Source organism: Muscardinus avellanarius (genome assembly GCF_963383645.1).
Source record: "Muscardinus avellanarius genome assembly, chromosome: 13".
NCBI classification, from domain to species: domain Eukaryota; kingdom Metazoa; phylum Chordata; class Mammalia; order Rodentia; family Gliridae; genus Muscardinus; species Muscardinus avellanarius.
This window is the reverse complement of record NC_137799.1, coordinates 449413-474415: the sequence shown is the minus strand read 5'-3', so window position 1 is coordinate 474415 and position 25003 is coordinate 449413. Positions and strand designations below refer to the sequence as shown.

The window sequence follows — 25003 nt, the reverse complement described above, 5'->3', positions numbered from 1 at the left end:
GTGTGTGGTACTGGGGATGGAACCCAGGGGCATTCTACCCTTGAGCTACATCCCTAGTGCTATTTTTTATTCTTTTTTTGGAAATAGGGTCTCACTGAGTTGCAAAGGGCTTCACTAAGTAGCTGAGGCTGTCTGCGAACCGCAGTCCTCTTGTCTCAGCATCCTAAATTCTGGGGTTATAAGTTTGGGCCACCACGCCCAGCTTCTTCCCTCTTTTTAATTGGGAAGGACTTTTTTTTTTCTTCAGGCTATTCAGTTAGATGAAATATGTATATAAAATATTATGAAAATATCATACATAACATGACAAAATTTCCTTTGTTCACTGCATCTCATCAGGAATGCTTTTTTAATGAATTTACTATGTAGACATTCAGAGTATTTTTGTGCATTTACATTTATAATTGGTCTGTATGTCATTGTTTTTCTGAGTATAGATAGAGTCCCAATTTAAAATGGTTTGACTTAGGCTCCTTTTTTGTGTGTGTGGTACTGGGGGTGGAACCCAGAGGCTTTCTACCTCTGGGCTACACTTCCAGACCTATTTTATACTTTATTTGGAGACAGGGTCTCATTAAGTTGCTGAGAGCCTTACTCAGTAGCTGAGGCTGGCTTCGAACCTGTGCGATCTTCCTGTCTCAGCCTCCCAAGTGCTAGGATTACAAGCGTGCGCCACCACGCCCGGCTGATTCAGGCTCTTTCAATTTTAGGATGCTATGAAAATAATAGGCCTTCAGTAGAGACTGTGATTCAAATTCTGAAATTGGATCTTTTCTTGAGCTAATGATGCACAGTGGGAAACTCATCATGCTGAGCAACAGCAGGATGCTGTGGCCCTACCAACCACATGACCAGCAACAGCAGGATGCTGTGGCCCTACCAACCACATGACCAGCAACAGCAGGATGCTGTGGCCCTACCAACCACATGCCCTCAGCCTGGCCTGTGTCTGCAGGCTCAGAGGCTTGTAGGTCAAGTGTATTAAATACTTTATTTATTTATTTATTTATTTATTTATTTATTTATTTTTGTGTGGGTCTCGGGATGGAACCCAGGAGCAGTCTACCTCTGTGCTACACCCCCTGCCCTGTTTTTTATTCTTTATTTTGAAACCAGGTCTCACTGAGTTGAGAAGGGCCTCACTAACTAGCCGAGGCCGTCCGCCAACCGCAATCTTCTGTTCTCAGCCTCCGGAATGTTGGGATTATAAGCGTGTACCACCACACCCGCCTAAATACACGGTATTTTTTTGGTGGTACTGGGGGTGGAATCCAGGGGCTTTCTCCTTCCAGGCTATACTCCCAGACCTATTTTGTATTTTATTTGGAGACAGGGTCTCATTAAGTTGCTGAGAGCCTCACTAAGTAGCTGAGGCTGGCTTCGAACCTGCGCGATCCTCCTGTCTCAGCCTCCCAAGCGCAGGGATTACAAGCGTGCGCCACCATGCCGGCTTGGCTTGGTACTTTTGATTTATGGTGGTTTTATTGGAATATAACCTCACCATTGATTAGTTGGTGAGCATTTGTATATGCCTTTAATTGAGAAGGCCTACTATGTGTGTATTAACTGAAATTTGAGTAAAAAACTGGAAAAGGCAAGAGAGGTGAGATTTCCAGGTATCTACGGGGAGCTCTCACATGGGAGCAGCTAAGCCACACAGGCCAGAGTGCAAGAGGAGGCCACTGTGGCAGAGGGGTGCTGGTCCAGGGGTGGTGCAGACCAGCCCTGTCACAGGGTAGGACTCTGTTGGCTTTGGATAGAGACTGGGTTTTATCTCAAGCAAGATGGGCAGGTGTTAGCAGGCCCCCCCCGCAATTGTACTAGGGATTGATTGACCTCAGTAGTGATCTAACTCTGAGCTACACCTCCAGCCCAATTTACTGTTTATTTTGAATCAGGATCTCACTGAATTACTGAGGGGCATGTTTGTTAAGTTGTTGAGACTGGCTTTAAACTTGGGATCCTCTCTTCTCAGTCTTCCAAGTACAGGTATTATAAGTAAGGCATGCGCCACCGCACCTGGCTTTTAACATGTCTTAAACTGCAGATTCTTAAATTTACTGCATCCTTTCTTTTAGGGAAAAAAAAAAATAGTGGCTCCCCATAGGTGCTTTTTTCTGTGTGTGTGTGGTACTGGGGATGGAACTCATAAATATTCTACGTCTGAGCTACACCCCCAGCTCTATTCTTTAGTCTTTATTTTTCAAGGTCTCAGTGAGCTGCAAAGGGCTTCACTAAGTAGTTGAGGCTGTCCGTGAACCCACTTCCTCCTGTCTTAGCCTCCCAAATGCTGGGATTAGAAACGTACGCCACCACACCCAGCTGGTGCTGCTGCATGTTTTATTTTTAGTTTTATTTTTAGTGGTGCTGGGGATTGAACCCAGAGGGACATTCTACCTCTGAGCTAAAACCCCAACCTGATTTTATATTTTTTATTTGGAAACAGGGTCTCACTAAGTTGCAGAGGGCCTCACTAAGTAGCTGAGTCTGGCTTTGAACCTGTGTGATTCTCCTGTCTCAGCCTCCCAAGTGCTGGGATTATCAGTGTGCACCACTATGCTGAGCTCCCTATGTGCTTCTAATCCTCCCCCCTTTCTCTCTTCCCTCTCCCTCTCTCTCTACTCCTCCCTCCCCTCTCTCTTTCTCTCTCTCTCTCTTTCTCTTTTTGTAATACTTGGAAACAAGGGTCTCACCAGGTTGTGGAGGCCTCACTAAGTTTCTAAGACTGGCTGTGAACCTGTCATCATTCTGTGTCAGCTTCCAAAGTACTGGGATGCTTGGCTGAAATTTATGTAATTGAAATAGAGGAACTGTTTTGTAATTGAAATAGAGGAATGACCTTACAGATTTTTTTTTTTTCGGTACTGGGAATGGAACCTAGGACGTTGTACCTCCCAGTTACACTTCCAGCCCTAATTTTTTTTTTTTTTTCCGGATCTGGGGATGGAACCCAGAGGCATTTGACCTCCAAGGTATACCCCCTGCCCTGTTTTTTATTCTTTATTTGAAACAGGGTCTCACTAAGTGCCTCCTGTCTCAGCCTCCCAAGTACTGGGGTTACAAGCATGTGCCACCACACCTGGCAAATGTACAGGTTTTAATGGGATTATGGTGGTCATGTTGAGACTGAAGGCATCTGGGCAGAACTGAGACCAAAATACCAGTGCTCATGTGAGAAGGGACAGGGTTGCCAGTGGCTCTCACAGTGGACACACCTGAGCTGGCTGATGTCATGATGAGGAATCTGGAAGTGTGGAATTAAGGGTGACCTTGTGTTTTGTGCCCTTACTTTACATGTTTCTTAGATCTCCTTCCACGTCAATACATAGGGGTCTGCGTGCGGCCTGTACATGATTATATACTAGAGGTGGAGGATAGCCGAGTTTTCCCTTTGAATGTCCCCATACTGGCATTCTTGTCAGGCATCCGTGTCTGTGTTTTCTGGGTTATGCAGAATACTCGTTTAAAAGCTGCCTTAAGTAGTGGTGACGCATAACACTATAAAGCTCGCCAGTGTAACCATTGTAAGTGCATGGTTCAGTTTTGTTCAGTGTATTCCTGTTGTTGGGCAGGCATCACCATCATCCATCTGCAGATCCTTTTCATCTTTCTAACCGGAAACTGACCCATTAGATACGAATACCAGCCCCCACACTACCATTTGCTTCTTATCTCTGAATTTGACTCCTTAGTGACTTCCTTCAGATGGATCATGAGCACTCTTTCTGTGCTTGGCCTATTTCACTCAGCATAATGTCCTCGAGGTTCATTTATTCAGTAACATATTACAGATATTTCTTCCTTTTTAGGTGGAATATTTTATTATATGTATTTACCACATTTTGTTTTTCCATCTGTGGGTAGTTGCTTCTTGGCCTGCTTTCATTTGCTAGATCCCATAGCCCCCTCCCCCCCCCCTCCCCGGCCTGGTTTAGTGCTGGCAGCTGTGGGCACCAGAGCCCAGGCAGTGGTGCGGGCTGTGGTGTGCTCAGGCTTGGACACTGCTGGGCCAAGGCATGGGCTGACGATTCTTTTTACTCTTTTGAGGAGCTGCCATATGTTTTCCATTACATTATCACCAACAGCACTACACAGTGGTTCCAGTTCCCCTTCTCTTTTCACCAACACTGCGTTCAGCAACCACTGTCCATCTTTGTGATGATACTTGTCCTGGTAGGCATGAAGTGCTATCACTGTGCTGGTGGAGCCGGCTTGCTCGGCCCTCGGGCCAGAGCCCTGCTTCCCAGCTTCCATTGATTTGTTCCCTTTGTCCATGAATTAAGGAGTGTTTTTTTTGCCGTTCCTGGGATGGAACCCAGGGCCTTTCTACCTCTGGTCTACACTCCCAGAACTATGTTATATATTTTATTTGGAAACAGAGTTTCACTAAGTTGCTGAGAGCCTCACTAAGTAGCCGAGGCTGGCTTCAAACCTGCGTGATCCTCCTGTGTTAGCCTCCCAAGTGCTGGGTGGGACTACAAGCGTGGAGCTTTTAAAATTGTTTTCTTAGCTGGGGCATGCTGGATTACCCGTGTAATCCCAGCATTTGGAGGCTGAGACAGGAGGATCACAGTTCCAGGACAGTCTCAGCTACTTAGTGAGGCCCTTTGCAACTCAGTGAGACTCTGTTTCAAAGTAAAAGAATAAAAAATAGGGCTGGGGGTATAGCTAAGAGGTAGAATGCCCCTGGGTTCCATCGCTAGTACTGCAAAAAAAGGGGGGGGGTTTCCTGGGTGTGGTGGTGCACACTTGTAATTCCATACTTGAGGGCTAAGATAGGATTGCAGGGCTACATCCCCAGCCCTATTTTTTTATTCTTTATTTTGAAACAGGGTCTCACTGAGTTGCAAAGGGCCTCACTGATTACCTGAGGCTGGCTTTGAACCTACACCATCCTCATGTCTCAACCTCCCAAATGCTGGGATTACAAGCGTGTGCCACCAGGCCCGGCTCCTTTATTTTTATTTTTATTTTATTTTATTTTTTCTTTGTTGTACTGGGGATGGAACCCAAGGGCATTCTACCCCTGAGCTACACCCCTAGCCCTATTTTATATTCTTTATTTGGAAACAGGGTCTCACTGAGTTGCAATGGGCCTCACTAAGTAGTTGAGGCTGTCTGCCAACTTGGATCCTCCTTTCTCAGCCTCCCAAATGCTGGGATTACAAGAATGCACCACCACACTTGGCTCAGTATTCTTTATTTTGAAACAGGGTCTCACTAATTTTTGGAGGGCCTCACTAAGTAGCTGAGGCTGGCCACAAACCTGTGATCCTCCTGTCTCAGCCTCCCAAGTATTGGGATTACAAGCATGTGCCACCACAGCTGTTTGTTTTTTTTTTTTTTTTTTGCTGCGGGTCTGGGGATGGAACCCAGGGGGATTCAACCTCCGGGCTACACCCCCTGCCCTATTTTTTATTCTTTATTTTGAAACCGGGTCTCACTGAGTTGCAGAGGGCCTCACTAAGTAGCTGAGGCTGTCCGCGAACCACGATCCTCCAGTCTCAGCCTCCCGAATGCTGGGACGACAAGCGTGCGCCACCACGCCCGGCTTAAATTTTGAAATAAGATATCACTGAGTTGCTGACCCTTCCCTTGAACTTAGGATAACCTCTTGTATCAGCCTTCAAAGGACTGGGATTCGAAGTGTATGTCAGCATAGCTGGCTGGTGTTCTTGTGTGTTGGTGGGGTCTGTCATGAGCCTTCTCATGTAGAGTGGTATATGAGGCTTGGATGTGTCATGCTCTTGAATGTCGGTGGAGTGCTTCGCAGGCCTGCGCATTCGAGAGAGCGAGGAGCGACGCCTGGGCATTCTCTGTCCCTGCTCAGTTGGCCTCGCTCCAGAGCGAGGTCTCCATTGCTGCCAGGCACTTGCAGCACCGCCTAAAGCGCTGGACTGTCTTGTGGGCTGCAGCGGGTGGAGCTGACATCAGAGCAAGCTGACAAGGGATGGGACATGGCAGACAGGAAGGTGCCCTTCAGAACTGGGGTCCTGGTGTGTGCAGGCTAAAGGAAAAACGTAAAGTCAGAAGTCATAGATAGCATGCAGAGCGAATGTGGCCAGAGTGGATTGTCCTTGGATTGTCGCCCTGGTGGCATTTCTTTGCCCATGAGCTTCAGGCTTTAGACTGTGATCCAACTATTTTGCAACATGACAGTCATATGGCTTTTTATCTTTTTATTGTGTGTAGTATTGGGGATCAAACCCAGTGGTATTCTATTTCTAAGCTACGCCTCTAGCCCTACTTTATTTTAAAGCAGGGTCTTGCTAAGCTGGCCTTGAACTTGTAAATCCTCCTGCCTCAGCCTTCTAAGTAGTGAGAACCTGTTTCAAAATACATAAAAAGGCCGGGGGCTATAGCTCACGTGTAGATCCCCTCACCTCCTTTGAATCTCTCATTACCCGCAAAGGAGAAGTAAAGGTGGGGCAGGCAGAAGAGAGTAGCGAGGCGCGTAGTCCAGCACTCAGGATGTTGAGGTGGGAGGATTTGTTTGAGCCCAGGATTTGAGACTTATCTCGGCAATATAGCAAGCCCTTGACTCAAAACAAAAGAAACAGACAAAAATTAAAGAAAAAAGAAGGAAAAAGGGAAGAAGGTAGATTTACCGAGGAAGTAAGAACTAGATATCTGGGGTGGAACTGAGCTATGTTGGCTCCATTGGTGAATTTCATGATTCTCTGTCATCTGAGTTCACACCGAGCACAGAGGCGGATCTAGGCGACATGTGTGGAACTCTCCCCATTTTGTGCTTTCTCCCTGTGATCCTCTCTTCCTCCCTCCTTCCCTCTCTTCCTTCCTTCTGTAGTGCTGTGGATGGAGCCTAGGACCTGGCATGTGCTAGGCAGGTTCTCTACCACAGAGCTGCAACCCCAGCCTTCTGTGAGGCATTCTTGTTGGTCAGCAGCCTGATGATTTTGAGTGAATAAATTCCATGAATTTTCATCTTAACTTGCTCTGTGTTGAATTAAGGGAAAGAGAATGCAGGCTTCCCTGTTCCCAGCCCTGCTGCTTGTCTCCAGGGGACTATGTCCTGAACTGTGTTCTCTGTGAGCCCCTGCTGGTTGCCTGGCCACAGTTTGACGTGCCGTGCAGGAGGCCTGCTGGGTGATGGAGAGGAAGGCCCAGTGGTGTAATAATGTATGGACGCCACTGGGAAGGCAGGGTGTGATGTGGGCAGGCTTGGAAACTCACTGTTATCAGTAAGCCAAATTGAGGTCATTGTGCTGTCCAAAGTCAGAAGGGGTTGAGGGATAAACTAGTAAAGTGACATATATACTGGTGGAAAGAAATAAGTGTCATCGTCTTTATATACCAGATCTGTGTGGAAAGTCAAACTAAAAGTTGCTCAACCCCCAACTCCCTGCTTATGCCCTTAGAGCACATAACCTGGCCCAGAGAGTCACCAGTCATACTGAGGGTGGTTGTTCTGATGGATGGTTCTTTGTGTTATCTGCCTGTCAAAGACCTGAGAAGGTCCACGTGAGCAGGTCTGCTGAATGGGAACTGGAGGTTAGGAGTGGGGTAGGGTTAGGGTTACCGGTCCGTGCATTTGCTTCCTTCCTTTCTCAGCACGTGGCGTGTTTGTGATGACTACGAGGATTCTGTCTTCTCCATGGATGAACTTACATGAGGGTACAGACCATGGCTGCTCAGCCTGGTCCTTAATGGCCGGCAAGTGTAGAACTGGATTGCCAAGTGAGTTCTTTGTGCCAGATCAGTGCTAGAGCACAGATGCTTCCATTGGCTCTTCTCGCACTTCTGGAGGGGCATGGGTATTGACCGGTGGGGGGGAGATTATATATAATACACTGCTGGTGACCTAGCGTGGAAACAAGGGTAGTCATCAGACAATATACTGCGGATGACATCTTCCTGATCCTTGACCCTAGAGCTGTCGCAGACTAAACTCAGTCGGGTCGTAATTGTCCGCTCCCGGTCAAATCCTCAGAAAGATGGGGCAAAAGGCAGGTGAAGTTCTGCAGAAACTTATCTGCAGCGATTCCTTCCCCTCTATGAATTCCTTAAGTTTTTAGGTACGACGCTTTGGAAAGAACCTGAGGTGGACAAAGGCTTCTTGAGCCAATGACACTTTATTACAGAAACCCCGAAAAATGTATACCCTTCACCAGTAAAGTTGATAATAAGAGAAAAGGGAGTGAATGCAATCACTGTGAAATAATAATGAATGACATGTAAACAAAGGTAATAAAACTAGTCCTTCAGCTGGCTGTTGATCTTCGAGAGATTAACTCCTGATCCTCTCCAAGGTCTTGCAGATAAGCAGTTCCAGGGGACGACCTCCCAGGAGAAACAGGCATGCCCAAGGCTTGGGGGCTTCTCGGGGGATCTTCTTTAGCTTTCTTGGAACTTTCCATCTTTTGGGCTCAGTTCATATAGCAAGTGTGGGGAGATGTGGTGATTCAGATGGATGCGATAGAGTTTCTTCAGGTGTTGGCATCTTATCTCCTAAATCTGAAAGCTTAAGCAAACTCACAACACAGTTTGGCAGACAAAATACCACAAACAACACCACAAAGTTCTTGGTTTTAATTGTCAGATGTATTTCCTTAACTGCTGAACACTCTTCTTTAGACAACAAGCCTATTAAAAGCCTATCCATCTTTAATAATCCATTTCCCTGTCACAAACTCTCTGCAACCTGCTTCTAACTTTTTAATTCCTTTCTTTCCCAGTTGGGACTTTCTTATGATAAGCTCTTCTTCATGCAAAAATGCTTTTCTTACTCTTACGGTATTTCCTTTCCTTCATACATATATATTTAGAACGTCTGTCCTTTATTTTGCCATATTCATTCCTAACCATGCGGCCAGTCTCTCTGTCTCCGGGAATGCTCATACTGGGCGTAAAAGTCAACAATCTTTTTCCTTGGGTCTATTGTATTTGGGCAACTAAGTTGTTCATCAACTAAATTGCTTCGAAGTCACACACAAGGTTTTATCTTCTCTGTCTCTAGGCAGGATCTCCAGGGTAAACAGAGTTAGCTTACCGGAGTTAATGGCTTAACCTAAATTAGTGATAGGAATGAGGGTCGGAGACCCTTTGTGATTGCTGCAGCTGGAATGCTTATCACAGCATCTGAGTTCTGGCCAGTTTTTCATTATTATTGAGCAAAGCCAAGGGCGTTTAGACAAATTATTAGAGAATTTATTTTTACGGACTCAATCTCTTTCATAGTCCTGGTCTCACATCACCAGAGCAATTCGCGTAGAGAGTTAAAAGGAATCATTACCAAGAAAATAATAGTCATGAAGGGTATCTAAAAGTGGGGGGGTACTTTGGCCAGAGACGACACCTCCTTCTCGGGGCTTGTTGCCGATTAACTATGTGGAGTGGGGTCTCAACACATAGATGCCGAGGCAGCAGGCAGTCTTGGCATAGAGCCTCAGCCGAAAGCCTTGGACCCTGGGCTGGGCTCATCTGAAGAATTGTCCATTGCACATCTGGTAGCTCATGCCAGCTGTTTGGGCTGTTGGCCTCCCATGTGATTCAGGCCTTTTCCACTGGTGGCTGGGCAGCACTGGCCTAGCTGGCCTGGCAGAGCTGTGCCCGCCATGACCTGGCCTTAGGTGTCACAGTTACATCACCACGTTCCTTGGGTCCAGGCAGTTCAGGGGGTCTGCCCAGGTAAAGGGAAGGGCATATAGATACACCAGGAATGCCAGCCTCACGTTGTTAGGAGACCTGTAGGGTGCCTTCTTTGAAAAAAATGTAGTGGCTGAAAGACCCCGAGTAAAACAGCAAGGACATAGAAACCCTTGGTGTTTTTTCTTTGCAGAGAGGCCCAGTAAGGGTTAAGTAGCAGATGGAAAGGGAATCTGTTCTGGTATTTTGAAATCCCTTAGATGTAATTTCTGGGATACTTTTGATATTAATTGTGTTTTCCAAATTTAGAAACAAATTTTCCTTTTTCTGCCAAGGGAAAAACAAAAAGACAAAGAGGGGAAAGAAAATCTCTGAGATATTGAAAGGGTCCATTCTTTTCTCTCCAGCCTTGGTAATTAGCAGGGGAGCTAGTATGTGGAAATACTTGCGATCAGGGTGGCGGGTAGCACTGGGCATCTCCAGGGCTGCTGGCGGGGAGGCGCCTGTCCTTGAGAGCCAGGGATGTTTGCATTGCCCACTTTCCTGGCTCCACTGCGGCTCCCCAGGATGAAGCACACAGTTCTCGTAGGTCCCACCTAGGGTTTCCTGAAGCAGAGAAGCCAGTGGCTGGCTGGAATTCGACATTTTTCTTAATTTTGATTAGAACCTGGAGTGGCCACTTTTAGGTAGAGAAGGCGAGGAAAGGAGTTTCCTCATCACAGTGTCCCTTGCTGATCAGGTTCAGCCACAGAATCCTGGGAATAAGTTTAAAGAGAATACATAGCCGGGTGTGGTGGCGCAGGCCTGTAATCCCCGGGCTTGGGAGGCAGAGACAGGATCGCACTGGTTCGATGTCAGCTGAGCTGGCTTAAGAGACCCGTTTCCAAATAAAATATAAAAATAGGTCTGGGAGTATAGCCCGGAGGTAGAAGGGCTTCCAGGAACCCCAGTACCACCACCACCAAAAAAAAAAAAAAAAAAAAAAAAAAAGAGAGAGAGAGAGAGAGAATACATAAAGTAGCATAGGTAGACAGTGTGAAAGTTGACATCACATCGTAATGCAGGATAGAATGCCAAAGAGGGAAGAATATTCCATGCAAGAACATGCCCCCTTCCCTCCCATGTGAGGGCTCTTCATGCTTTCCATTTGATCTCCTTTGTAGTACAGGCCTCTTGGTGAGGAGTCCCATCTCGAGCCCCTTCTGGGCTGGTTCTGGCACCTTTTAAACCTGAGAGATATACAGCAGTTAGATAGCCTTCTGTGCATTCGGGAGAGCCCTGAGTTCCCTATCCCCATGTGTATGAATATAGAAGTGACTTGTGGGTGCTCATTCTGGGGATACAGGAGGGAGATGATCTCTGAGATGGTACGGCTTCCAGAAAGGGAGGGCCTTCCTCAATTTAGTGAGAACCTGTTTCAAAGTAAAGCATAGAATAGGGCTGGGAGTGTAGCTCAGAGGTAGCATGCCTTTGGGTTCAATCTCTAGTACCATCCCCCCAAAAATAATGTTTTAGGACAATAATAAATATGTTTCTCTTAGCAAAGGGTGTCCCTGGGTTTACTCTGGCCATTTGTTCTGGCCTCCAACCCTGCATTTGCAAGAATCTTCAGTGTTGTTGCTTGGTACCTTCTCTCTATCCTTTACTTTTACTATTTTTATCTTTTTATTTAGCATTTTGTGACTAAAAGGCTCTTTGATTGGAAGAAAGCTCAGAAATCTAATGCTCTGGGTAAAAATTTCTTTCTTCAGCTTGGGTTTTTAAATTGGACATGAAATCTGCTCTTGAATGTTTACTTTTTTTTGTGTGTGTGTGTGTAATAGTGATGGAACCCAGGGGCATTCTACCTCTGAGCTACAACCACAGTCCTATTTTTTATTTTGAAACCAGGTCTCACTGAGTTGCAAAGGGCCTCACTATTTAGATGAAGCTGTCTGTGAACCTCAATCCTCCGGTCTCAGCTTCCTGAATGCTGGGATTACAAGTGTGTGCCACCATGCCCGGCTGAATGTTTTATTTTATTTAATTTTAATTTTAATTTTAATTTTTATTTATTTTTATTTTTTTAATTTTTTTAAAATTTATTTTTATTTTATTTTTTTGGTGGTACTGAGGTTCCTGGAAGCCCTTCTACCTCTGGGCTACACTCCCAGACCTATTTTCTGTATTTTTGAAACAGGGTCTCTTAAACCAGTGCGGCTGGCCTCGATCCTCCTGCCTCTGCCTCCCAAGCGCAGGAATTACAAGCGTGCGCCACCACGCCCGGCTATTTTTTATTTTTTATTTTTGGTGGTACTGAGGATAGAACCCAGGGGCTTTCTACCTCCGGGGTACACTCTCAGACCTATTTTATTTTATTTTATTTTTTATTTATTTATTTTTTTTGGTGGTACTGGGGTTCCTGGAAGCCCTTCAACCTCCAGGCTACACTCCCAGACCTATTTTTACATTTTTATTTGGAAACAGGGTCTCCTAAGCCAGCGCGTGCGGCTGGCTTCGAACCTGCGCGATCCTCCTGTCTCAGCCTCCCAAGCGCTGGAATTACAAGCGTGCGCCACCACGCCCGGCTTATTCTTTATTTTGAAACAGGGTCTCACTAAGTTGCAGAGGTCCTCATGAAATAGCTGAGGCTGTCCGAGAACCGCAGTCCTCCAGTCTCAGCCTCCCAGTTGCTGAGATTACAAACATGTGCCACTACACCTGGCTATCTCAAGTTTCTTGAATGTCCCTGTTTTCAGTAGCAGCTACTCATACCTGCAGGATAAAGGCTGGATGTTCTTGAGTTTGACCTCCCAGGAGAAGTCACACAGTCTGGAATTGTTGTAATGTGGTTTTTAAGTGGAGAAGAGGAAGTATTGGGATGAGAACTGGAAAGTCCCTGCTTTCTCTTTGCATTTGCACACATGGCTTTCTTTCTTTCCCTGCTCTATGAGTTTGCAGAAGTGATGGCACCTGACCCTCATAGAGAAGAGGGGTGTCGGGTGTGTTTTGCCAGTGGCATGCCAGGGTCTCTGAGGAGGAGGTGCAGGTGTTGGGTACCAGTTTGTGGACTCAGGTTTTGGCATGGGAATGGAAGGCTGAGACTCCCACTGCCAATCTAAAGCTGTGATTTGGGAGCTTTGTGCCGAGGTTTGGTCCATGCTGGGAGATAACGGGGACGAGGGCAGAGTGCAGAGCCCTGAGTCAGGCCTGCTGTCGCGAGGTCCCGCATACTGGATCTCGTGCTGCTCTATGGACGGGTCCTCGCCTGTGGGCTGAGAATGAGTGTCCTTAGTCACAGAGGTTTCCTGGCAGGCTAGGGGATGTCTCTGACCTGTGCAAATGGAGTTCCAGGGTCACAGGGGTGTCCTTCCATGTGGTGGGAGTTCTTGGGCCATGGAGCTCCCCAGACCATAGCAGAGGGTCTGCAGGCTACAGGGGATGTCCTGGGCCATGGGGCGTGGGCCAGCCTTGCTCTGGCCCCTTCACCGACTGGTGGCAATGGTGGCGATCCTCTCTTGACCTCTCCGCCCCTTTCTTCGCCTCACAGCTTTTGGGGCTCCTTCATTCCGTGTGGTATATAAGTTACAGTGCCTCTCTCTCCTGTCCCTGAAGTCCAAAGTTGGGATGGCTGCCCTTAGGGTGGACTCTGGCAGAGTTTCTGCATGACAGAGAGATTCTGTTCTGTCTGGAGGTGTGTTTATGGTGCTGGGAGCCTGTCAGAACTGGGCGCCAGGCACATCTCCAGAGAGTGCCGCGGGCTTCACAGTTTGCAGAGGCCTTCACGCGCTCCGTGTACAGCCCTGCTCTCTCCATGGCAGCGCTTACTGTACCAGGCCTGGAGACGGGCAGAAAGCCAAGGAGAACAAGGGCTCTGGTCTTAACTCTTAGCCATAGAAACGAAACTGCAGGTGCCAGGTCGCTACGTAGGAGCCCAGAGTGGGCCGTCCTGGAATTGCCATGCTCAGCCCTGTGGGAGAGTGCTGATAGGCTCCTGCCCGTTTCCCACGGGGGCTCCTGTGGCGTGGGGTCCAGGCTTGCTTGCTTGCTTCCTGTCTAGGTCTCTGGGTGTGTTACTGGGGGCGTTCTGCCTCTGGGCTACACCCCTAGCCCTGTTTTTTAAATTTTTTTATTTTTGTAGTACTGGGGATGGAACCCAGGAGCATTCTACCTCTGAGCTATACCCCCAGTCCTATTTTTACAATTTTATTCTTTATTTTGAAACAGGTATCACTGAGTTGCAAAGGTCCTCATTAAGTAGCTGAGGCTGTCTTTGAACCACGATCCTCCTGTCTAGACCTCCCAAAAGCTGGAGTTACAAACGTGCACCACCTGTCTGGCTTCCTAGTCCTATTTTTAATTCCTTATTTTGAAACAGGAACAGGGAAAAAAAATGTTTTTTTGTGGTACTAGAGGTTGAACCCAGGGACATTCTACATCTCAGCTATACCTTCAACCCTATTTTTATTCTTTATTTAAAATAGGGTCTCTCTAAGTCAAGGAGAGCCTCACTAAGTAGCTGAGGCTGGCTGTGAACCTGCAGTTTTCCCGCCTCAGCCTTCCGAGTACTGGGATTACAAGTGTGTACCACCACACTAGGCTCTAAGAAACTGCTTGTTACAAATAGTTTCAAGCCAGGAATGGTGGTGCACACTTGTAATCCCAGCATTTGGGAGGCTGAGAGGGGGATCATAGTTCACAGACAGCTACTTAGTGAGGCCCTTTGCAACTCAGTGAGATCTTGTTGTAAAATAAAGAATAAAAAATGGGACTGGGGATGTAGCTCGGAGTTAAAATGCCTCTGGGTTCCATCCCTATTATCAAAAGAAAAGAAGTTTCTAGCTGGGTGCCATGACCCATGCCTGTTGTCCCTCAGTAAGTTAGTGAGACCTTCAGCAATTTAGCAAGACCCTGTTTCAAAATAAAAATGCTGAGAGTGTAGCTTGGAGGTAGCATGCCTCTGGGTTTAATCCTCAGTGCCAAAAAACAAACAATCAGAAATGTAAGATGAGTTCTGTGATCCCTGTGTATCCTTTACCAAGATACTGTCTTTCCTATACTCCACATGCTTGTACACACATGGGCAAACATGTAGGCAGGCTTACAGGCATACTTGGATCCACACATACAGAGATGCAAACACATGCATAGCATACCTCTTTTTTCCTGAGCTCCTTGAAGGCAAGGTCAGACTTCACTTTGTCTGCGTTTATCATGCTCAAGGACATTTATATAGCCACAGTACAGTGACAGACAGGGACTGTGACATTGCTGCAGCTATCTAATCTGTTTTTTTACAATAATTCTCTTTGCAACAGTTCTCCCTTGTGTGGATGGTACAGTCTTCATTTTCCTTCATTAGGGACAAGTCTTCATTCTTTTGTGAAAGAGCTTTTTTTTTTTTTTTTTTTTTTTTTTTTTTGAGTACTGGGGATGGAACCCAGGGGCATTCTACCTCTGAGCTACACCCTCTGCCCTATTTTTTATTATTTTATTTTGAAACAGGGTCTCACTGAGTTGCAAAGAGCCTCACTGGCTAAGGCTGTCCGTGAACTGCGATCCTCCAGTCTCAGCCTCCCAAATGCTGGGATTACAAGCACGAGCCACCATGCCTGGCTCCCCAGTCCTATTTTTATTCTTTATTTTTTAATTATTATTTTTTTGGTGGTACTGGGGTTCCTGGAAGTCCTTCTACCTCTGGGCTACATTCCCAGGCCTATTTTTATATTTTTATTTGGAAACAGGGTCTCTTAAGCCAGCGCGGCTGGCTTCGAACCTGTGCAATTCTCCTGTCTCCGCCTCCCAAGCACGGGGATTACAAGCGTGAGCCACCACGCACAGCTATGAAGGAGCATATTTGAAAAGTACAGGCCACCTGTTTCCTTGAAGGCCCTGAGGTGGTGTTTGTGGGTGGCATCCTACTGACTGGCTTTAGGGTGTGTACCGTGCAAGAAGCTATACGGCCTGTCCATCAAATGTGTGCTGTCGGCCGGGCGTGGTGGCGCGCTTGTAATCCCTGTGCTTGGGAGGCTGAGACGGGGATCACACGGGTTCAAAGCCAGCCTCAGCTACTTGGTGAGGCTCTCAGCAACTTAGTGACACCCTGTTTCCAAATAAAATATAAAATAGGTCTGGAAGTATAGCCTGGAAGTAGAAAGCCTCTGGGTTCCACCCCTAGTACCACCACCAAAAAAAAAAAAAAAAAAAAAAAAAAAAGTGCTGTCCGTTTGTCCTGTGGTTGATTGTAGCAGCCTTGTCCAATGTTTAAAAGTGATGCTCAAGCTGGCCGTGGTGGCGCACGCTTGTAATCCCACCATTTGGGAGGCTGAGACAGGAGGATCGTGGTTCACAGATAGCCTCAGCTACTTAGTGAGGCACTCTGCAACTCAGTGAGACCCTGCTTCAAAATAAGAATAAAAGAATAGGTCAGGGGGTGTAGTTTGGAGGTCGAATGCCCTTGAGTTTCATCCCCAGACCCGTAAAAAAATAAAATAAAAAAGTGATGCCTCCATAGGTATTCCTTTTCCCTTTGTAATTTAGAATACTTTGAGATTATATAAATACCTGTTTCTTATCCAATGTGCACCCCATCATTTTAGTGTTGGCCTCAACCTGAAGGATGGTATTATTAAACTTGTGAAGTCCTGTGTTCTTCTGCGTTCTCAGTTGGCATGCTAGTGTAAAGAAGAGCTTTGCCGCCTTTATTTATTTATCCATTAGTTTCCTTAATGTGGGTTTGGATTTGTGCTCATTACTGTGTTCAGTAAGGTTTTACTCTATTCCTGACACCCTCCATATTGAGGCCCAAAGTGAGCCGTGCTTGGCCCCAGGCGTCGCTGTGCTCTGCGCCATTCTTGTTATCTTAAGCATTCCGTTCTTGGCATTACTCATGCTCTGAGTTTGCCTTGCCTCGCTGTGGCGTTGGCTGTCTGTCCAAGGTCGCAGGTTTTGAAGGGAACGGCACTGGAGCTGAGACTCAGTACTTGGTGCCTCCTGTTGCTGCCGTCTGCTGCTTTCTCCCTGCGGTGGTTGGCGCTCCACTGTATGCATTGCTGTTGCGGTGAGTTCCATGTCTGAATTCCAGGTTCCTGTCCTCTTTGCTTTTATTGTCAAGATTTCATTTCTTCCTTTTTTTGTGTGTGTGATACTGGAGATTGAACCCAGGGGCATTCTACCTCCTGAGCTATATTCTCAGCCCATTTTCTAGTCTCTATTTTGAAACAAGATCTCACGAAATTGCGAAGGGCCTCACTAAGTAGCTGAGGCTGGCCGTGAACCTGCGGCCCTCCTGTCTCAGCTTCTCAAGTACTGGGATGACGAGTGTGCACCACCACGCCTGGTTTAAGAGTTCACTTCTTCATCCTCAACTGGGGACACATCTGGGACCAAAGTCTCTGTGAGCAGGTCTGTTTGCTTCTGTGGTGTCAGCACAGGTGTGGGGACACGTGAGTGGTGACAGGGGTGGGGTCTGGCTTTTGTTAGGTTGGCCACGTCTCCCATTTGCGAGCCTTTGCCTGGCTTGAAGTCCATCTGTGTAAGGAGTTCTGAACATTTGTGGGTCATTGGCCCTTTTGCAGAGGTGATGGGAACGACATTCCCTCTCACTGGTTAGCAGGTGGGCTCGGCCACATGGGGCATTTGAATTTCAGTTCCAGAAGGGTACCATCCTTTCTGCTGTGGTCCCAGGCTGAGCGTGGTCCCTTGCCTTCCATGCTCAACCCTGGCACTTCCATGTGCTGTGTCCTTCTCCACGAGGATCACAGAGTGGCTGTAGTTTATTCTTTCCTTGCTCCACTCAGAGGATATTGATTGTGCATCCTCATTCCCAAAAATTCCACCAGGGTCTATCCTGTGAGGAAAGCAGATGGGCAAGTACAAGAAGGGCCTGTGATGTGCCCGGGTCCATGTGCCCTGTCATAGCTGACTTCTACTCCAAGTGACTGGCAGAGACAATTACAGGTATTCATCCTGTGCCATAACCTCTAGGTTGGAGGGCGGGATTGGGCTGTGCCAACAGGATCCTTCCTCTGTGAGTATGCATGTGTGTGCCTCAAAAATCAGCTTCAGGGTGCACATAAGCTGCACAGGAGGAGGGAGGGAATGGCTTGGAGCTGGCAGGGAAAGTTGGGTGCTGCTTACATTCTCTCTCAGCTTGTCCTCCTTCCAGGAAGGCTGCCAAGGCCCAGCATGGTGGTGCACACTGTAAGCCCAGTACTTGGGAGGCTGAGCAAGGAGGATTACAAGTCTGAGACCAGACTTGGTAACTTAGCAACACCCTGTTTCAACATAAGAATAAAATTGGAGCAATGTATGGTGTTGCATGCTTGTAATCCCAGCATTTGGGAGGCTGAGACAGGAGGATCATGGTTCGTGGACAGCCTGAGCTACTTAGTGAGGCCCTTTGCAACTCACTGAGACCCTGTTTCAAAAATAAAGAATAAAAAAATAGGGCTGGGGATGTAGCTCAGAGGTAGAATTCCCCTGGGTTCCATCCCCAGTACCTAAAACAAAACAAAACAAAACAAAAAATAAATAAATAAAATAAAATTGGGCTGGGTATGTAGGTCGGAGGTAGAATGCCCCAGGTTCAGTCTCCAGTATTAAACGCATACACACGCACACCTGAAGAAGGCTACTGTTGCCTATAGAAGCACTTGGAAAGCATCGAGCTGTCAGTTGCTTTTCCCCAGAGGATGGAGTGAGGAGGAGTGTTGTGGGTTGGGGACTTGGGTGCCCTTGGAAACTGGGTGTGGTGTGAAGTGGTGTGAAGTGGGATTAACAGCGAGCCAGGGCCAGTGGGAATGTTCTCAAACTTTCTGGTGTCTTTGTAGAAAACATTTTAGAAATTATAAGAAATAGGATGGGAGTTAGACCTTTAGGTTCTGGGAGCCTGAACGTTTCTGAAGTTCAAAGTCGGAAGCCAGGGTGGTCTGCATCCCCTCCCATGGTCCTCTGTGTGGGTCATTTCCTGAGTCTCTGCTGCTGCTGCATCTGGAGAGAGCTGGCTAAGAATGTTGTGTGTTTATGTTCACGTTTCCAGCCAGATTGTAAGCTTCTTGAAGACAAAGGTTTTTGTCTTAAGAAAAAGGGGGAAAAATCCCGAGGCTTTCTATTATATGTACCTTCACATGGTAGTTAGTTAAACTAAAATATCTAGTGACTTAAGTGTCTTTCCCCTCGTTCCTTTCTTTTCTCTCTCCCCTGGTTCTTCTTTCTCTTTATTTCTTTTTAAACCCAGTGGTGTTTTCTTTTTGTGGTACTAGAATTGAACCCTGGGACATTCTATCTCTGAGCTATACCCCCAGTACTATTTTTTATTTTAAAACAGGGTCTTACCAAGTTGCAGAGGGCCTAAGTAGCTGGCTATGAACCTGCAACCCTCCTTTCTCAGCCTCACAAGTACTGAGCTATGCCCCCACTGAGTTATACCCACAGCCCAGTTCGGTCTCACTAAGTTGCTGAGGCTGGCCTTGAACTTGTGATCCTCCTGCCGAACTTGTGATCCTTCTGCCGGATCCCCCAAAGCCACTGGGATTACAGTAGGTGTACACTGCTGTGCCTGGCTGCAGTTTCTTGATTTATTCATTTTAGTAACTTTTTTTGTAGGTTATTGGACATTTGAAATAGGTGAATTATTGTCAGCAGCAGAATACATTTTGAAATAAATTATAACATTCCTATAATGGAGCCAAAGCATTTTAGATTTCTAATTATGTAAGTAGTACATGAACTTTCTTATTGTTAAAAGACCATTTTCAGAACTACAGACTAAGGGTTTGCCATCTCTCCTCTTTTAGGTGACTGTTACCCATAGGTTAAATTTAAAGCCCTAACTATCTGAATGCCTGGTAGTGAATTTTGCAGCTGTGATTTGTTTTAGAGAAATCATGCTGGTGTGTTGTGCTGTCTGCCTCTAATGCATCCAGGTTGATGGCTGTTGTCTTTTTTTAGCAGGCAGTTCCAGCCAAGGGGGAGACTAAGCAGGATAGCTGCATGAAAACAGAGCTGCTGAGAGAAGGTAAGGGCTGTGTTGCCTGGGACGAGAGAATTGACTGCTGCCTGCACTACTGCTGTACCCGTCTGAGGCTTCTGACTTCCTTGGCTTTACCTGGGCCCACAGTGATCTCTCCCATTTCTTTTTTTCTTTTCTTTTCTTTCTTTCTTTCTTTTTTTTTTTTTTTTTTGATGTGAGATCATAAGTGGTTTTTATGTATGTATTTTATTTTTTCTACATTTTCTAAATTTTCTCCATTGAAGATATACTTTTATTAAAATCACAAGGGTCCAGGCAGGGTGGTGGGAGGCTGAGGGTTGGTGGGAGGGTACTTGGGAGGCTGAGACAGGAGAATTGCAGGTTTGAGCCTGTTGGTATTTCCACGCTGAAGACAGCCTCACTCACTCTGCATTCTAACACTGCTGTCTCCATGGCTTTCTTGTTGTTATTGTTTTCGGTGTTGGGGATGGAACCCAGGGCCTCACACATGCTAGGCAAGTGCTCTATCATTAAGCTGCACCCCAGCCCTTTTTATTGCATTTTGAGATAAGGTCTTGCTAAGTTGCTGAGGCTGGCCTTGAACTTTCCATCTTCCCGCCTCAGCCTTCCGAGTAGCCGGCATTATAGGCTGACCACCAACTTGTGTCTTCACATCTTTTGTACCTTTGCTTCTATTCTTCCGTAGTCTCCACCTTACCCAGAGGAGATTTTTGTTAAACTTGCTTTTTGCTGTTGCTGACTGGGATTTAAGACAGTTGAGAAGAAGGAAATTGATTGTGCATTTTCAACCTACTTTCAAACTGCCTGCTACTCTGCAGGGGCTCCCGTAACTGTCCTCTCCCATTTCTAAACAGAAAGACACACAGACACATGCAAAAAATTCTGCTAGAGAGGGAAGAAACGGCACAGAAAGGAAAAACCCCACATATCCTTGTAAAGCACACCGAGAATAGCAAAGCCATGGGGATATTTGTAGCATTTTTATTCAGAGCACTGAAAACTGGGACCTATTCAGGCCTTACCTGGTAACAAACTGGTCCGTGCACTGGTGGGCTGGTGGGTAAATATTATGACTCGTTCAGCAGCACGAATGAAGCTTCGTGTGTTTGGTGAAATGAAGGAAGCCACACCCCAAGGGCACATGCCATGTGGCTATGTTTATGCGACATTCTTGGCAAGGTAAAGTAGAGGCTTGGGGGACGCTGTGGGGGCTTTGTAGAAGGAGGTGCATCGAGGGAGATTTAGGCAGGCCAGCTGTTCTGTAAGGAGTGGAGTGGCACTCAACTTTGGTGTGTGCACACGTCTGCAGAGTGGTGTACCAGTAGGTCCATGTGGCCACAGTGCAGGGGTCCTGGTCAGGTGACTTTGGAAAGCAGTTACTGCCTGGACCTCGCAAAGCTGGCGGCCATGGGCAGCTCCAGCCTGCCCTCTGCCAGACAGTCAGGCTGCCGCCTCTGCCAGCATCTTATCCTAAGCCTGGATGGCCTCTGTGCACTGTGGGGACTATGCTGCCCTCTGCTGCCAGCATCTTATCCTAAGCCTGGATGGCCTCTGTGCACTGTGGGGACTACGCTGCCCTCTGCTGCCAGCATCTTATCCTAAGCCTGGATGGCCTCTGTGCACTGTGGGGACTACGCTGCCCTCTGCTGCCAGCATCTTATCCTAAGCCTGGATGGCCTCTGTGCACTGTGGGGACTACGCTGCCCTCTGCTGCCAGCATCTTATCCTAAGCCTAGATGGCCTCTGTGCACTGTGGGGACTATGCTGCCCTCTGCTGCCAGCCCCAGGGCTCATCATCTCACCATGTCCACCACTGTTGTGGGGCCTCTTGAGACTTTTGGGGTATTTTCTTTCTGTTCCTCATTTCCTTCCTGTCACCCCCATTCATTCATTCATTCATTCGTGTGTGTGTGTGTGTGTGTATGTATGTATGTATGTGGTACTGGGGATAGAACCCAGGGGCATTCTAACTCCAAGATACACCCGCCCCCGGTCATATTTTTTAAAATTCTTATTTATTTATTTATTTATTTATTTTGGTGGTACTGGGGTAGAACCCCGGGGCTTTCTACCTCCAGGCTATACTCCCAGCCCTATTTTATACTTTATTTGGAAACAGGGTCTCACTGAGTTGCTGAGAGCCTCACTAAGTAGCTGAGGCTGACTTCGAACCTGTGTGATCCTCCTGTCTCAGCCTCCTAAGCGGGGATTACAAGCGTGCACCACGTGCGCCACCACGCCCAATCTTTTTATTTTTTTGAAACAGAGTCTCAGTGAGTTGCAAAGGGCCTTCCTAAGTAGCTGAGGCTGTTCGTGAATCACACTCCTCCGGTGTCAACCTCCTGAATGCTGGGATTACAAGTGTGTGCCTATGCCTAGCTTCCCCCGCCCTTTTCTGTTTGTTGAAAAATCCTGTTCCTTTGACTTTTTTTTTTTTTAGTGTGTGTGTGTGGGGTGGGGGGGTCTGGGGATGGAACTCAGGGGCAGTTGACCTCTGAACTACGCCCCCTGCCCAATTTTTTATTCTTTATTTTGAAACAGGGTCTCACTTAGTTGCACAGGGCCTCACTAAATAGCTGAGGCTGTCCGAAAACCTTGATCTGGTCTCAGCCTCCCAAATGCTAGGATTACAAGCGTGCGCCACCACGCCAGCTTCCTTTGACTTTTTAATATTACCTTCCTGGGCACTTTTCCCAAGGCCTTTTCTTAAAAAAAAAGTAGCTGAGGTGCTGGAAGTACATACTGTGTTGTCCTTTTGTGCCCAGGCTCTGCCCAGCCTTTTCTCCTCTTTTCTATAGCCCCTAGGCTAAGGCCTGGCCTTCTCGGAACATCCCGGCTCTTTCCACGGTGTCTGCACCATAGCCTTGTACCTCACCAGCATTTTATAGGGGCTCCGATTTTTATTTTTTATTGTTTTGCAGTAGTGGGGATTGAACCTAGGTGCATTCTACCTCCAGGATATACCCCCAGCCCTACTTTTTATTCTTTATTTTGAAACTGGGTCTCACTAAGTTGCAGAGGGCCTCACTAAGTAGTTAAGGCTGGCCATGAACTGTGATCCTCCTGTCTCAGCCTCCCAAGTACTGCCTGGGATTACAAGCGTGCGCCATCATGCCTGGCTCAGGCTTTATTTTTTCCCTGCATCCTGGATGCCTCTTGTTATGCATCCATTCTTTTTTATTTTTGATGGTATTTTGGATTGAACTCAGGCATTCAACCTCCCAACTACCCCACCATAACCCCAGCCCTAATTTTATTTATTATTTAGTATTTTATTTTATTTTTTTGTGGGTCTGGGTATGGAACTCAGAGGCATTTGACCTTCGAGCTACATACACCCCTGCCCAATTTTTTATTCTTTATTTTGAAACAGGGTCTCACTGAGTTGCAGAGGGCCTCACTAAGTAGCTGAGGCTGTTCGTGAACCACGATCCTCCTGTCTCAGCCTCCCGAGTGCTGGGATGACAGCGTGCCCACCATGCCCGGCTTATTTTTTGTTTTTGAAAACAGAGTCTGACTAGGTTGCTGAGAGTCTTTTTAATTTGTTGAGGCTGGCCTTGAACCCGTGACCCTCCTGATTTAGCCTCCTAAGTACTGGAATTACAGGTGTATACCACCATGCCCAGCTCCTTTTTTTGAGATGGTTTTATTAAGTTGCTTGGGCTGGCCTCCTCTCTCATTCTCCTGAGTGGTTAAGATTACAGGTACATGCCACAGTGTCCAGCCTTATTTGTGACACCCCCCTCCCATGGTGCTAAAGGTTGAACCCAGAACCCGGGGCATGTTAGGCAGGTGCTTTATCACTGTGTATACTCTCAGCCCTTATTTGTTGTTCTGATTGTAGACATTCTAGTGGATGTGAAGTGGCATCTCATTGTGGTTTTGGTTTGTATTTCCCTGATGGTTAATGATATTCAACATAATTTCATAATTTCATATGCTTATTAACTGCTTGTATATCTTCTTTAGAGAAACATCTTCTCAGTTCTTCGTTTTTAAATTGGATGATTGGCCCGGCGTGGTGGCGCACGCTTGTCATCCCCGCGCTTGGGAGGCGGAGACGGGGATCGCGCAGGTTCGAAGCCAGCCGCGGGCACTGGCTTAGGAGACCCTGTTTCCAAATAAAAATATAAAATAGGTCTGGGAGTGTAGCCCGGAGGTAGAAGGGCTTCCAAGAACCCCAGTACCACCAAAAATAAATAAATAAATTAATTAATTAAATAAATAAATAAATTGGATGATTGATTTCTTTTTTCTCTTCATTGCACTTACATTGCACATCAGTTGCCTGCTAATGGGACGGTGTGTTCTTGGACTTCCACTTCTACTGATAATGTCTCTTCTCATGTCAGCACTGTGTCGTCTTGATTATGGTTGCTTTGTAGAAAGCTTCTTTTTTTTGTTTTTTGTTTTTTTGGTTTTGTTTGTTTGTTTTGGGTGTTGGAGATGGAATCCAGAGGCATTTCTACCCCTGATCCTATTTTATTTCTGTTTTTAAGCAGGGTCTCTCTAGGTTGATGAGAGTTTCACTACTTGCTGAGTGTGTCCTTAGACTTGTGATCTTGTGTGTCAGCCTTCCAAGTACTGGGGTAAAAGTGTGTGACACACACACACAAAAAAAAAAAAAAAAAAGAAAAAAAGAAAAAGGAAAGAAAAAGAGATTGAAGCCTGGAATATTTTACCTCTGAGCTACACACCCAGACCTGTTTTATTTATTCATCTATTTATTTATGTATTTATTTAATGTTTTTTTTGTGGGTCTGGGGATGGAACTTGGGGGCATTCAACCTCCAAGGTATACCCCCCTGTCCTATTTTTTATTCTTTTTTTTGTGTATGTGTGGTACTGGGGTTCCTGGAAGCCCTTCTACCTCTGGGCTACACTCCCAGACCTATTTTATACTTTTTTATTTTTGGAAACAGTCTCTTAAGCCAGCGCGGCTGGCTTCAAACCAGCGCGATTCTCCTGTCTCCATCTTCCAAGTGAGGGGATTACAAGCGTGCGCCACCACACCTGGCCTATTTTTTATTCTTTCTTTCTTCATTTTTATTTTTTTGGTAGTACTGGGGTTCCTGGAAACCCTTCTACCTCCGGGCTTCACTCCCAGACCTATTTTATATTTCTATTTGGAAACAGGGTCTCTTAAGCCAGTGAGATCCTCCTGTCTCTGCCTCCCAAGCGCAGGGATTACAAGCATGCCAGACCTATTTTATTTTTTAATTTGAAAAGGGTTGTCGGGAGTAAGTTTTTATGGCTTCTTAAAAAAAAGACATGTATTTGAAAGCAGCTCAGCAAGCGAATTTTACTTCTTGCAAAAAGTGCCCTGTCACCAATAAAGTGAGACGTCAAGAACAACATGGAAGAAATTTTCTGGGCAGTTTATTTTTAGCAGGGGGCTTCTGAGTTGGCACTCACAATTTTCAG

General features: G+C 46.5%; 1 protein-coding gene across 1 annotated transcript in view; it reads left to right on the top strand.

Moving 5' to 3' along the window:
- Positions 1 to 25003, top strand: part of EHMT1 (euchromatic histone lysine methyltransferase 1) — a gene marked incomplete at both ends in the record, with an annotated part of 188790 nt that overhangs the window by 38706 nt on the left and 125081 nt on the right. The window contains one exon of the mRNA XM_080709450.1: positions 19540 to 19603. Within this exon, the coding sequence (XP_080565576.1) occupies positions 19540 to 19603 (64 nt within the window). The remainder of the gene's footprint in view (positions 1 to 19539; positions 19604 to 25003) is intronic.